This window comes from Pygoscelis adeliae, unplaced genomic scaffold, assembly GCF_000699105.1.
Source record: "Pygoscelis adeliae isolate BGI_AS28 unplaced genomic scaffold, ASM69910v1 Scaffold621, whole genome shotgun sequence".
Classification (NCBI taxonomy): domain Eukaryota; kingdom Metazoa; phylum Chordata; class Aves; order Sphenisciformes; family Spheniscidae; genus Pygoscelis; species Pygoscelis adeliae.
The window spans coordinates 50,609-66,075 of NW_008824052.1; the positions used below are offsets into that span (position 1 = coordinate 50,609).

The 15,467-nt window shown below is 38.1% G+C and overlaps 1 protein-coding gene across 1 annotated transcript in view; it reads right to left on the minus strand.

Annotated features, from left to right (window-relative positions):
* The window catches only part of LOC103925078 (28S ribosomal protein S5, mitochondrial-like), a gene marked incomplete at both ends in the record, with an annotated part of 64,204 nt that overhangs the window by 44,595 nt on the left and 4,142 nt on the right, over window positions 1–15,467 (minus strand). The window contains one exon of the mRNA XM_009333725.1: window positions 9,718–9,855. Within this exon, the coding sequence (XP_009332000.1) occupies window positions 9,718–9,855 (138 nt within the window). The remainder of the gene's footprint in view (window positions 1–9,717; window positions 9,856–15,467) is intronic.

The window sequence follows — 15,467 nt, forward strand, 5'->3', positions numbered from 1 at the left end:
AAGCATCCCTACATGCTCATCCAATTCTTACTTTCTTCCCATAGCATCAGCTGCTGTTGGAGACAGGATGCTCAGTTAGGTGGGCATTTGGTCTGATGAGGCAAGGTTTTTCTCATGTTCTAGAAGTTCATTTTTAACTTACTCCTCTAAGACACTACTGCAAGGTATAGTTTTCATATTCAGTATCTGCTCGTTTTGAAAGACATTTCTAAAAAAACAGTATGGGCTCCGTAAGTTCTTAGAAAACACACACGTTTCTATGACCTCAACACAACTGGAAGCACTGAGGACTGATTAAGACTAGGCCAAGCATTAAACAGGTATGAAAAGCAAATTATGGGCCTGCCCTCAGAGCTGGTCTCCAGGGGTAGCTGAAATAGGATGAGAATAGGGAAAACACTGTCACTTATTTGTGACATCACTTAAGCATGTATGTGGTTTATCTTCCATTAGTTTTCCCCTCTCCTTGTATAACTATAGCTTCCTGAAGCTTCAATTTTGATTATATAGTCAGCCAAAAAACTCAGACTATTTCTGATTATATGTGGTTTTATTAGGAAGCAAAGCAGCCTATGGACAGCATAAAACATAAAGAACAAGCTAAGACAAAGGCAGTGAAACAGTGTTTAAAATTATTCAAAGAATTACCTGAGAACAAAGAAAAAAAAAATTAAAACATGACTCCCAAAACACTCAATCCACCCTTCCCACTGGATCTAAGTTATCTAACTGGATAGATAACTTAGATAACACTGGATCTAAGTCACTAAATTTGAAGTGATGAAAATATATTTTTCCTTCTACTCTAGTGTCACCTTGTACATTTTAGTGACATTCAACTCCCCATCTTCAATACTGTACAAGGAGTGAAATACACTATAATTACAGATTCACAGAAAAATTTACATTATAAAGGGACCTCAGGAGGTCCTTGATCTAATCCCACGCTCAAAGCAGAGCCAACCTCAAAGCTAAATTCAACTTCAAGATTATGTGAGGATGCCCAGAGACTTGCTCAGTCATATTTTTAATATCTCTAGTAATAGAAATTTCACAACCTCTCTGGACCCCCACCCTGGTCCAGTGTTAGACCACCCTCACAATGAAAAACTTTTTCCTACTATGTAACCAGAATCCTTGATCTAACTTGTGTTCACCGCCCTTTGCTATTTGCCTATACACCTCAGAGAAGTGTGTCTCTGTCTTCTTTAGAAACATAAAATAATTTAGGTTTGAAGGGACCACAGGATTTCACCGACTCCAACCTCTAGCTCAAGCATGGCTACCTCCAACTTACTCAGAGGCACCTCATGATAGAAAAACTAAGATATCAATTAGCTAAATAAATCTTATTTATGCACCTGAAGAAGCAAATTGATTTACATCTACGATCAGGTTGCCAAGAGACCACTTGCACAAAAAAGCCTAGCCTAGAATTCCTCTAACAGAACTGGGAAGCGAACAAGATTTTCTGAGCCACCACATGTAAGTAGAAAAAATTCTTTCCTTTCCATGTTAGGGAAGCAAAGAACAAAAACCAGTGCCTTCACTCTCAAAATTTCAGAGCCAAAGTGAGAACAGTAGCCTAAACCTGGGTCTATAATAAAAACTCCAATACTCAGGCAACCACTGGTATGACTGCCACAGCAAGACTATGCTAGAATAGCACTTCAATCTCAAATTCCAGGTTCCCTATTAAGGCATCTATTCCCTAATAAGGTATATAAGATGCATATACAGGTTCCAGCTTACAGAACAGAACTACAGTACAAAAACAATCTAAGCTGAAAACTGATAGTAACACTTAAAAAGGCTATCTTCCATGTAAATTAGGCCTACAAAGGCAAAAATCACAATGAAGTAGAAACAAAAAAACAAGAACCAGTGTAAAAGACTTCAGATTTTTAATGAACTCACATCCATAAATGAGACTGGAAGAACAAGAGCAACAAAAGTAGCTTTTTTTTTCCCCCACTCCTTTGCAAGCACATTATGAAGTAGTATATTTCAAATAACTGAGCATAAAGCTTTTTTCCCCTCTATCAGTCAACAACAAACGATCAGGTCATTAAGTGACCCAAAGTTAGAAACAGAAAAAAGAAACCTTTGTTTTTGATACAAACTAGCACTTCAAATTCTTAATTCATATTAATGCTAAATCTATGTTGATTTAAAAGAAACTTCCTTGAAGGAGTCAGGGCCATCCGCTAATACGAATTTGACAGCTGTTTTAAAAATACACACAAATTAATGACTGTAGAATGACTTGTAAATAGTGTTTGTACTGTTTGTATTTAGCTATCCACAGCCAGCATGGCCAGATAAACGTATAATATCTTACGCACACTACCTGATGAGATCATTTTCACATTTTAAAATTTCTGTAAGAGAAATCTGAACTTCAGGTCAATTATAGTCTACCTCATGTGACTGCTCAAGTATGGCATGGAAAGAAAAAACTGGTAGTAGTGACAGTTGCCAGCATAATGGGTGCTCGATCCAGCAGCTGCCTGAAGCAAGCCCAGGTAGGGTTTGCGATGGGAGTGAGGCAGATGTAGCTGGCTCAGGACAGAAGAGAAAAGGCAAAGGAAGCAATGGTGAAGCCCACGTATCCTGGGCTGCATCAAAAGAAGCGTGGCCAGCAGGTCGAGGGAGGTGATTCTGCCCCTCTGCTCTGCTCTGGTGACACCCCACCTGGAGTACTGCGTCCAGCTCTGGAGTCCTCCTGGAGCACAGGAAAGACATGGACCTGTTCAGAGGAGGGCCAGAAAAATGGTCAGAGGGATGGAACACCTCTCCTATGAGGAAAGGCTGAGAGAGTTGGGGTTGTTCAGCCTGGAGAATAGAAAGCTCCAGAGAGACCTTATTGTGGCCTTTCAATACTTAAAGGGGGCTTATAAGAAAGATGGGGACAGACTTTTTAGTAGGGCCTGTAGCGATAGGAGAAGGGGTAATGGTTATAAACTAAAGGGGGGTAGATTCAGACTAGATATGAGGAAGAATTTTTTTACAATGAGGTTGATGAAACACTGGAACAGGTTGCCCAGAGAAGCTGTAGATGCCCCACCCCTGAAAACATTCAAGGTCAGGTTGGATGGGGCTCTGAGCGACCTGACTTATTTGAAGGTGTCCCTGCTGAGGGGAGGTTGGACTAGATGACCTTTAAAGGTCCTGACATACGGAATCAAACTTCACAACAACTCAAACGAGTTATAAAGCAGGTATGTTTATTACGGCGCCGGGTGCAAGGGGGATAGCTCCTCCTAGCTTGCACACTGTATGTTGCATCAGCTGTCCCTTACATGGTTCTGCAGTGTACGTATTCATTACCATAGGCTGGGTTAGTACAACTAGTTCTAAGAAAAGGCGGGGATATTTTAATTATTTCCAAGAACCTGTTATCATAGGCTCCCTCCTCCTGGCGCACGCGTACTGCCGTCTGGTGGTCGTCTGTTGGGGTCTTTTGGAGGAAGATTCACAGTCTTCTTCACCGGGTACCTTCACCTTTGGCCCAGAATGCTGAGTTGGCTGAGCTTCAGACTGCAAGGCTGGTTTCAACCAGATGGTCGCTGAGTGTATACATTCACGTTTCTGTTATCTACCCAATCTTTGTAACTTCTGCTAACAATAGGGTTACAGTGCCTTTGCCTAACATTCTGTTATGCTTGCAACAGCATCTATGCTATCGGAGTTGCTAGCTACAATAGTTTATGCTAACAGTTACCCATTTGTTCCCTAATTCAGTCCCTTCCAATGCAAACCATTCTATGATTCTATGACTTCAACCTTGGTCTCCCATTTTCTGCAAGAATATGTGTCTCTCTTTTTTCACAAATTCCATTCCAAAAAAACAGCCCCAAAAAACACCTTTCTGTTTCCAGCCCCCTCCCCATCAGTATTTAAAAGATTCCTAGGACAGAGGCTGGCACAGAGCAGGCTACATGAACTACTCTAACCATCTAGGATTTGGCAATGAACTGCAATTTAAATCACTTAGGTCAGGAAAAGGAGTTCTCAACTGTATTTTTAAATCTGGGCCTTACGATGTGTTACCTTCTCTTTCCACAGTCTTATAAAAAAATGTGCCTAATAACAATATCCTTAACTACAAAGCATTTAAGATAAAGGTGCTAGGCAAAAATGTACACAGAGCAGCTGTCTTAAGAGCAAAACCTACAACCCATTTCAGTGGCTGAACATGAATCAAACATGAAGCAAATGATTTAGATGTCACTTTCAATGGCACATATGAACATTTAATTGCAAGCACAATACTTATTAGTGGCTAGAGGCATTCTCATAATTACATGAAATACGTAATTCCAGAACAAAAGAAGTGAAGCATCCAAAACAAAGATGGAGTCTGATTTTATATCCCTTCATAAACTTCAACTGAACTCATACACTGTTCAAAAACTGTCAACTCAGTCCATACCATCAGTTATTCCTGACAAACTATGTTTCTAATATAGCATTTTCCTGTTAGTTTTAAAAGTGGAATCTTTAATTCTAAGACTTACTCAGCCTGTTTAAAGATAAACTATTTAACTCCTTTAATAGGTTGAATCCTCTCCTCCACAATTCAAAAGGGAATATCGTGCAGATGATAATACAAATAGATTTATTTATGAGAGAAAAATGGAACAATGGCATACTAATATGGGATGGATTACTTATAACATGCAAGATTCTAAAGCAGTTTCGTCAAAATCAGTGTGTTCATCCCAAATGAGAACTGCCCTTGCTACCTCCTTTATCTCCAAACTGCAACTGTCTGCCATCATGTGACATCACAGTTTCTTGACTCCCTGTCTAATCCCAGTCTGCAAGCAGAAAAGCGTGGATCCATAAGAAATGAGATATAGTGATGGATTACTTTCAAGTTTGCTAAGTGACCACGCTCAAAACATTGTTTCCTTCAACTGCAAAAGAGATGCCTTACATTCTAAATGGAAGTTTATGATCCATATCTGATGTTGAATTCTGCTGAAAGATAATAAGATAAAAAACTTCCCCCTGCCAAGTGATGCCTTAAACAAAGGGTTGCTTTAGCAAAATACATATTCCTCTTCACAACTCATCTTCTGAGGATATTATCTGTTAGCTCTACAGGGTCTTTATTCAAACCTAGGAAGTAGTGAAGAATATAAAGCATTCAGCCTAGACAGCCCACTACCGACTCACTCAAAATTAATTTGGATAGTAGGTGGTATCTAACTGCGGAACTGCAAGAATCTGGACATTCACAATGTCTGAGAAAGACAAGGTCTATTGCAAGACCTTAAAGAGGAACCTGAGGCGACGTAAGAGATTAGTACCATGGGACAGATATAAGACGGTTTTAGATGAACTTCACAGACCAAAAATTAGAACTGTACATATATGAAATGTTTCCACTGAAAACTTAAGCTCATTTCTACTTCTCACTGCTAGCTGGATTTCCACAATAGTGAAACAGGAAAAAACCTCATCTACTAACAAACTTTCTGGCTTCCAGGTTTTTTTGCTAATACAAGGCTGAAGCTCTAGGGGGCTACCTGCTTATTCATAGAAGTTTAATGTATCATAAAAAAATGCAAAAGTTCTCATTATGTGGATTGCAGAAAAGAATTTAGGTGTGTCTGCAAATTTGTTGGCAGCAAAAGATGTCTCTATAATCTAACTATTATTCCCATAAGACAGCATGGGAAAGTTTTGGGCAACTTCCCCAAACCCAGAAACAAATCTATTGCATTATGACAGTACAACAAAACCTCTGCAGCTTGAAAATATTGTTCTGAAAGATGCATTCATACTGCTACACAGACACAGTGACAATAACTCCACTGCACTGCAAACCTTGAGCACACTTTCACAGTGCACTTGGCATTAGAATTTCACATTTTTTAAAACTGGCAATTTAGCACAATGTCAGCAGCAAATTACAGACATGGCACTTTCAGGTTAATCACAATTCAAATCCTGAATAAATCCAGCTACAAACCCAGTCATTAACAGACTAAAAACTTGTTAGCTTAAACAAAGAACCAAAACTGCTGTAATTTATCCTGACAAACATCTGAGAAATTTTCTTTTTTTCTTCATAACATCTTATCAAAAAACCAAGACCTTAACTTAGCTAATAATGTTTTTGTAAATGCTACTATCTTTTGAAGGTTGCTTTGATGATTAAAGCTTTCATTTGCAGCTTTTTTTTTTTTTTAAATAATAAGTATTACGAAGCTGGCCTCAGTGTCACCAGATGGATATGGAGAACAGAGATTTTAGTGATATTTGCAAACTAAACACCATTGGCCTGATTCATTTCCTCAAAACAAAATAAAAACCAGAGGTCAAGTGCCTTCACAAAAGTTACACTGCACAACAACAAATTAAAACCCAATTAAATAGCCCCCCCATTAGTACAATTAACTGTAAGGCATTTAATATTCACTCCCCTTTTTCTGACTAAAAACAATTAACCAACTATTCTTCAACACACATGCACACACAGGCATCCCCCTTGGGGAGAAAAAAAAAAAAGGCAGTTGTATATTTGGAGGTCTTTACATTCTTAATGCTGAAACATCAAAACTCTTCATATGTTACTACTGACAATGACAAGTGGTAACTCAGTAATTATTTATCTGGAGTGTTCATACTTAAAGAAAAACTCTTTAAAAATTAAAAAAAAAAAATCATATTTTCACTCTGATTCTCAAATTAGGAACAGCAGAAAAAATGAACAATTTAATCCAAAGAAAACTCACATAGGACTACAAAAATTTAATATGAAACGTAATTAAGGAGCAGGCTTTCAGGAACTGATGTTTCCAAAAAAGAACACAAACACAGATATTTATACTGAGTACAACTGCTTCTAGTAAGCAAAGCCTCTAGAGACAAAACGTGTTACTCTGAGTATGATTTTATATTGTTGGTCTAAATGATTCTCCCTTGATTGTTACAATCTAGTTCTATAACCGCTGAAAAATCATCGTATTCCTTATTCCATATTCTAACCTAAGAGGAAACATCACCTAGCAACAGAGAAATTAAGTTCTTCTTTTCATTTGTTCCCAAGGGTAGCTAATGGAATTAATACTGTGAGCAGGAAAGCATAATTTTTATATAGTCCCAGTATCAAATAAAAGTTCTCTATTCTCACATACACTCAGATACACAATGGATGTTGAGAAAATTATGCTTGCTAGTTTGGATGATTAGGGTCAAAGATAACTCCTATGGCTGGGAGACAGCCAAATCATTTCAGTATTCATGACACATCTGTGTGCCTCTGCTGCCTTCAGGAATGACAGCCCATGTATTTCAACTCAATTCTGTGGCTATCAAATTTAAATGGTCTATATCTCACATTTTCCTCATCTACAGGGCAGACAGATACATACTTCTTCCATTAAACATATAGCACTTTCTATCAATGTTTCTCTACAACTGAAACTTAAGCATCTGTTCAGAAAGTCTGGATTGGTGGGTATTTCCCAGGCTGTGTGCCTGTACATAAGAGCACGTAAATATACTTACAGGTAAGGAAAAAAGATCTGCCCTATCCTCTCAGACAAAAGCTGGACTGAAATAGGCACAAGCAAGACATTATCTGCAAATACCAGGTCTATTGAAACACATTGCAAAAGGAGGTAAACTTTTCAGAGGAAGTTATTTCTTTTTTAAACATGATCTGAAAAACCTCAGGCCCTTCCATATCTCTAAATAAGCATGTGAAATTGTTAAGTAAATGGAAACTGAACTGCTTCCCATAGTGGGGAGGGTGGAAAGGGGAAAGGAGGGAGGAACAGAGGCTAAGCCTGGAATAACAAGATCATTTTAAAATCACTTCATTACAAACTCACTGAAATATGTCATTGGACAAGAATAAACCCCTGTGTATGTTTCTGTTAGAGTTGCAGGAGACAGCTATCTGGGTAAGGATCACAGACTGCCTAGGATAATTGCAATTCCTTCTATTTAAATGAGTTAAACTGTTTTTAATAGTTAAATTGAAGGTACAGATGACCCAACTAACAAGAGCATGTTAATATTTTTTAAAGTATGATGGAAGAGAAGTAAACCTTCACTAATGAGACAGAAAAGTGTAGTCACCTTTCTCAGTCACAAAGGACTGTCATTTGGTTGACATTTCACTTGAAAATTGTTTCACATAAAATGGTCATATCTGCATTTTTAATGTTACCACTTGTGAAGCAACTGCACTGCTAGAGGATATGAGCGATTTATACTGTTAATATCTACTGCATTTGAATTTTGAAGATTTTATTTTTTACTTCTGTAAGAGAATCTGTTCTTAGAATAACTACTTTGAAATAAAAACCTTCAGTCTTCCGAATCTGATGGCTACTGTCTCTGCTGAATACATAAAGGAGGTAAACTTAAATTCTTCCAAGTTGTTACATCTTACTAATTAAGCCAATAGTTTTAGGTAGTTTGCCTAGATACAACTTATTTAAAATTTTATTAAGTCAAACAATGGGGATGCCATCACAACAAACATTTTTAATTCACTCATCTAACAAACATTTTTAATTAAATCATCTAACAAGACAGCTGGCAAAACATCTAGACTTTGTGAATATGAACATAAGCATAATTAAGGAAACACCTAACCTACAAATTGTAATCACATTGCAATCACTTGCAGTGCTATATTTTAAAATTAAGATAAACAGAACAACAACAGTGCTTAGCTTCTTACATATTCTTATCTTGTGACTGCTTGGGTGGCTAAGTTTTAAATTAATTTTTCCTGCAGTTAGCATCCTTAGAAAACCTTTACCGTGCAGACCCTCTTGTTCACACTGCAACCTTTTGCAGGTCTTTTGAGACCTCTCTACCCTCAGTCAAAATTTACTGGATAAGACGAACAGCCAGCCAACATGACTGCTTAAACCCCAGTTCTTTAGCAAACGTAAAGAAAACACATACAGTATTCTGCCACTCCGATGTTGAGAAGAATAGGAAGAGACCACCAGTTCTGAAAGCCTAATTTTGCAGAGCTCTTACATTCTATTGATTATAAACAAAGAACTTTGACTCTCAAACTGCTGCAGTTATCCCCTCCAGAGATTACGTTCTTACTATTTCTTCTCTTCCCCTATGGGACAGCATAAGGAACTGCAAAACATGTGGAATGGCCCCTCAGCTACCTCAGTTCACAATCCCAAGCGTGAATTTAAACAGCTATCATTTCTCAATTATGTTAAGCATGTGTGTAATTCCTTTCAGGACTGGAGGAAAATACTGCAGCTGTGCAGACAATTAGCAGGACATTATCAACAGTTTTTGTTTAACACATTATTGCATTTTAGTTATTTCATTTTTGAGACAGCACAGCTTGAACAGTATGTCTTGCCTGTGGCTCAAAAATAATTTGGAAAATAAACACACAATTTATATTCTCAACAAAGGACTACGAAACAGAGGGCAAGGTGTTTCCCCCTTCCATCCAATGACGTATATTAGATGGATTCACCGTGACATAAATCAAACCCTTGCTTGCTATTAAAAGATAATAAACTGACCTTGTGCACGCACTTCTGTCAATAGCTGTAGTTGCAACTATAATGTTAGGAGACATGTAACTAGAGTAGATGCAAAAAGTTACTATACATAGATTTGCATGACTGTATCTCTCCAAAGCAAAATTTTCTTTCCTTCTTCTGTTTACTACAGATAATAATTTTAATCCAACTCAAGACTTACACGTATTGAAGAAACTGCTTTGTCTGCATTGCTTGACTGTCACATTCCAGGGGGCAGAGATGGAACACTGTGTCTGGAAAGCCCACGCCAGGCTAGAATATGAACAGCAACTCCCTTTCACTGGCACAGAAGCAAATCCTGAGAATGAAGACAGAAAGGTGTTTATATACAGCACATTTTCTTCTTTAAAACAGCACTTCCTGCAAATATACACGAGAAAAAAAAAAAGTAATATTTACTCATACAGCTTAGTTTCCAAAGGGAATCAGACTTGAACCTTCTGTCTTGAAGTGTAAAGCAAGCTGCAGAAGGGGGGGGAAATATTGCAATAGAAAATGTCACAGAGAGAAGGCGGCTAGAACATTTCTAACATATTGCTGATAGAGTGAGAATGCACCCTCAAAAAGTAGAAATGTTGTTCTAGCAGCAAAATATGCAATAATGTTCCTGGACACAATCAAAAGTGATAAATGAATACATTATTAACTACTATGTGCTATGAAAACCAAACCTGAAATCAGCCCAATAATTCTGTTCAATATCTTCATTAATGATCTGGATGGGGGGTAGAGTGTACCCTCAGCAAGTTTGCTGACGACACAAAACTGAGAGGAGTGGCTGATACATCAGAGGGTCATGCTGCCATCCAGAGGGACCTTGACAGGCTGGAGAAATGGGCTGACAGGAACCTCATGAAGTTCAACAATGGCAAGTGCAAAGTCCTGCACCGCATGCACCAATACATCCTGGGGGCTGAACAGTTGGAAAGCAGCTTGGCAGAAAGCAGCTCAGGGGATCCTGGTGGCCACCAAGTTGACCATGAGCCAGCAATGTGCCCTTGCAGCAAAAAAGGCCAACAGCATCCTGGGCTGCATTAGGAGGACTGTTGCCAGTGGGTTGAGGGAGGTGATCCTTCCCCTCTGTACTCAGCACTGGTGAGACACACATGGAGCACTGTGTCCACTTCTGGGCTCCCTAGCACAAAAGAGATGTGGACATACTGGAGAACTGGACATTGGGAAAAGTTTCTTCACTGACAGGGTGGTCAGTCACTGGAACAGGCTCCCCACAGAAGTGGTCATGGCATCAAGCCTGTCAGAGGTCAAGGAGCATCTGGACAGCACTCTTAGTCATATGGCTTAGTTTTAGGTAGTCCTGCGGGGAGCAGAGAGTTGGACTCGATGATCCTTATGGGTTGCTTCCAACTCGAGATATTCTATGATTCTATGAGAAAGTCCAGCGAAGGGTCATGAAGATGATTAAGGGGCTGGAACATTTCTCGTAAGAGGAGAATCTGAGAGAGCTGGGACCATTCAGCCTGGAGAAAAGCAGGCTCAGAAGGGATCTTACCTATGTATATAAATATCTGAAGGGAGGGTATAAAGAAGACTGAGCCAGGCTCTTCTCATTGGTGCCCAGTGACAGGACAAGAGGCAATGGCCGTAAATTCAAAACCACAAAATTCCATCTGAACATAGGAAAACTTTTTTTTTTAACTTTCAACTGAACATGGTCCTGGGTAATCTACTCTAGTTAACCCTGCTCTGAGCAGGGAAGATGAACTAGATGATCTCCAGAGGCTTCCAACCTCAACTATTCTGTGATTCTGTGAATTCGTGAACCTGACTTACTCCGGCATCCTGAAAGGAGAATGTACCTCCAGAAGTACCTTCCCCATGGCCCTCCAGATTTGATTATTATGAAGCTAGCCAATTACACATGCTTTTATCATCTCCAGAATAGATTACTTCAATATAGCATACATGGTGGTACATTTTCTGCCCGGTGGCTCAGCTGACACAGAAAGGTTGCTATTTTATTAGCCAAAGGGAGCATGTTATAACTGCTAAGGCTCAGGTGCTTACCTACAACAATGAAAGCAAGATATGCTTTCATTTATTGACCATCACAGAGAGGTGGTTCTTCAGAAGTAAGGAATCTGTATTTTTCCTGCTTACACAATCAGTCAGTCCAAACAGTGTGCATATTCAACAAACTAAAAAGGGCTATACTGTCTTGAAATCAATTATTCAACATGTTACTCAGAAAATTATAGTAAAAAAAAATTTTAAAATCTACTTCCTAAGCTACATCTAAATTTAATCTTTTCAGCTAGATTTTAAAAGCAGAAAGTAAGTATTGTAAGTAACTTTTGTCATGTTCTGTTACCATCCGGTACCAATAAAACAACCACCCATTTTTTGAAGTCAGCTCCTTCTAGGCAAATAACAATCAGTTCCGTTAACTGGGGTAATGTAGCAGGAAGTTCTAAAAAATTCCTCCCAAAGTAGTCTTAAAATGTAAATTTATCATCATTTATTCCTATGAAAAGTTAAAGTTGACAGTAAAACTCCATTATGAAAATGTTGTGAATTTTTTTTATTTTCACAAAATAAAAAGCAGCCTAGAAACAAAAAAGCAAAAAATAGGAATAGAAGATTCTTAAATATCTGGTTAAATTCACAGAGAATGCAGAACATATCACTGAGTCACAGTATGAGACACATACAAACAATATGCTGGTCACTACTCAAACACTTCCTTTCACTTCAAACTGCTGCTACTGAACTAGCAGTCACTCCTCATACGAACTACATAGACAATGTTAATGATAACTCTATAAGCACACACAATTTTTGAGCTGTTTGGTGTTTTTAGTATGTATTTAATGACAAAACGTTAATCTACAAGATTAAATTAACAGTTCATCTAGGAATAATTTTCACAAAAATTACGTGAGGTATTAATCTATTTTTTGGAATGGCATGCAATTAAAGAAGTTATTTTTTAAAAAATAACATCATGTATCTACAACTAATTTAAAATTGCACTGTGTAGCAGCATTTATAATTTCCCTTGCTGCACCCTTTAATTGCCTACAGCTGGAAATTGCTTCAAAATACTTGCAAAATCTAATCCCGTCTTCTTCACACACTTACAAATTTTGTCATATCTCAAACGTGACTTGAAGTGGCACACTTTTCCCCACTTCACATACTTCCTCTTGGCCTATAAATGATCTTTTCACATACATGAGCACATCTACTGATAATTTCCTTGAACAAGCTTCTTTTAATACGAAGACTTAGTAACTCCTAGTTCTTAACACCTTTTGAGAAAAATGAGAAAAAAAAAATGGACATTTATGAACAGATGCATTAGTTCAGGCTAGTGGCCTAAGCAGCTCAGTATTCTGTCTCCAGCAAGCACTACAAAGAGCTGCCTGAGGAAGAGTAAAAAGTGAGCAAATATGTACAATACTGTCATCCTTTGTGTTTTCTCAGTCTCTGACTACTTTCAGTACAGGTGATTTCCTCAGAACCATGTAGACATCTTGCATCCACAACACTCCTTGGTAAGGAATTCCATGCATCTACTACTCACCACATAATGAACCAGATGCTGCTTATTATTATTTTCAGCCTGTCTTTTATTAGCTCCATGGCCTAGTTGTCAGATTGGAAGAGAAAGTCAGTTCCTATCCACTCCACATGTGATCTAGCAGACTTCTCTCATGCCTCCCCAGGAAGCCTTTTCCAGGTTGAGAAGTCCCAGCCTACCCAGCTGTTGCTCTGGTATTTCTGGTGACCCTTCTCCCCTTTGTATCAGTCTTCTCCAGCTGTGATTTAGCCTTTTGGATATGCAGGGATTTAGAACTTCATCACTTTATATTTATTTACACTGTAATTCATTCACCATTTTATTGCCCATTCACTCAATCTTCGGTAACTCTCCAGTCAGTCTTTCTTTTCTACTTTAAATAACTTAGTACCACCACCAAAATTAATTACCTTGCTGCTCAACCCCTTTTCCAGTGAACTTATGAACATGCTAACCAGTACAGATGTTTATGGAACTCCACTGGTGATCTCCCTCTGACAAAAGAGCTCCAACACTCTTCCCTGCATTTCAGTGAATTATTTAAACACACCATGACCTCCTCTCATATCCCACATCTGCTGAACTTCTTAAAAGTCTGTGGTGAGGGACTCTGCTAAAAGCTACTTGGAAATCATGCATGTAGTGCATTAACTGGATCACCATTATCCTACTGAGTCTCTCAGAAAAACCAACAAACACACCCAAGATCTAAGAGATTTGTAAGGTTGAATTTTCCATTACTAAAAGCATGCATAATCTTTTTATCGACATTTATCCTGCAAGTTTTTTTTTTTTTTTAAAAGATTGGTGCCACATTTACCACCTTCCACTCTTCAAGTACCAAAGCAATTTCAAAAGGGAGGTTACACACTCTTACTAGTAATTCACCTTTTTCATCCTGGAGTTCTCTCAGAATTCTTTTGTGAATAGTTTCTGATTCTGCTAATGATCTAACTGTAGATTCATCCCATAACCTCTTTCACAGTTATTTTAATTTCAGAAATATCTACTAACTCTCACCACCATCACCACCAAGGGGTACCATATATCTTGTTTCTTTTTCCAGTGAATAATGATGCAAAGAATTAATTTAGCTTCCCTGCCTTGCCATCTCTGAGTGCTCCTCTTATATCCTGTTTGTTAAACTGGCTCTACAGACATTCACTTTGAGTTATCCATTGGAGCAACACTTTATTAGCTAAAATGAGATAAATAACTGGTCAGTATTCAGAACATCAGGAAAAACACTAGTTGTCTGGGGCAGGCTCAAACATACATTAAAACATTACAGTAAGAAAGTCATTGCTTTGTTTGAATTGGTCATCTACGCTTCTAGCAGTGGACGTGTTGGTTTCTTTCACAGTTCTGTAATACAAAAGCATATTCTAAATTCTCTGCCTAAGAAACAATACATTGATTTGGAAAACAAAACATAAGAGTATTAGTTTACTTCATTATCAAAAATATTTGCAATGCAATTTGCTTTTGGTTGGTTGTTTTACTCCTACTTTCATTAGCAAAAAATGTTCCACATTCTAAATACTGTCTCCTTCTGAAATTACAATGGAAATCTGAAAAAAGTCTATAAAGAGGCAATAAAGTCAGGACAAAATGACGAGAGTAAGAAGAATCAAGAGATAGTGGAATCAGATTAATAACTGCTGCAGAAATAAAATTCTGACAGAACGGCTGGGGCACAGAAGAGGAGAAAAAGTCCAGTGTCAGAAAAAGAAGCAGCCAAATAAACACTGGTGTGATAGAAAAATGTCAGAAGACCTTCAACTGATCTCAAGAAGTCTGGTGATCCAAAATTATTTTTAAAAAGTACTACTACTACTACTACAACAACATCCGACTATTACAATTCACAATAGAAGTTGTTAAAGCCCAGGGTGAGATCCTGGCTTCACTGAAACCAGTGACAAATCTCTATTTTCTTTAAGGATTCAATCATTTTTAAAGTGAGAGCAATTTATACTTTTAAGACTGGCAGCTAGAGAATACCAGTTCTGAGCTGGCAATCCAAATTACATGTCTAGGAAAGCCCAGGGGCTGTGCTGACCATACTCTGTACACTGGGAGATGAGACTGTTTTAGTCTCTGAATTGCAGCAGGACAAAAGAGGGAGGAGGAAGACATGGCAAAAAAAACCCCAAACCCACATGATTCCCAAAGTCTGAAATACTGAGTGCTGGTATTTAATAAAGTATACCCAGTCTTCTGTACACATACTGCCACCAAGGGAACAGACACTTTGAAAGGAGAGCAAAGAATAAAAATATTTATGGAATGTAAACTGTTTGAAATGTCACATCTCAATAAAACAGCTTTTTGACATGTAAGGATATACAGTTAATGCATCATATCCT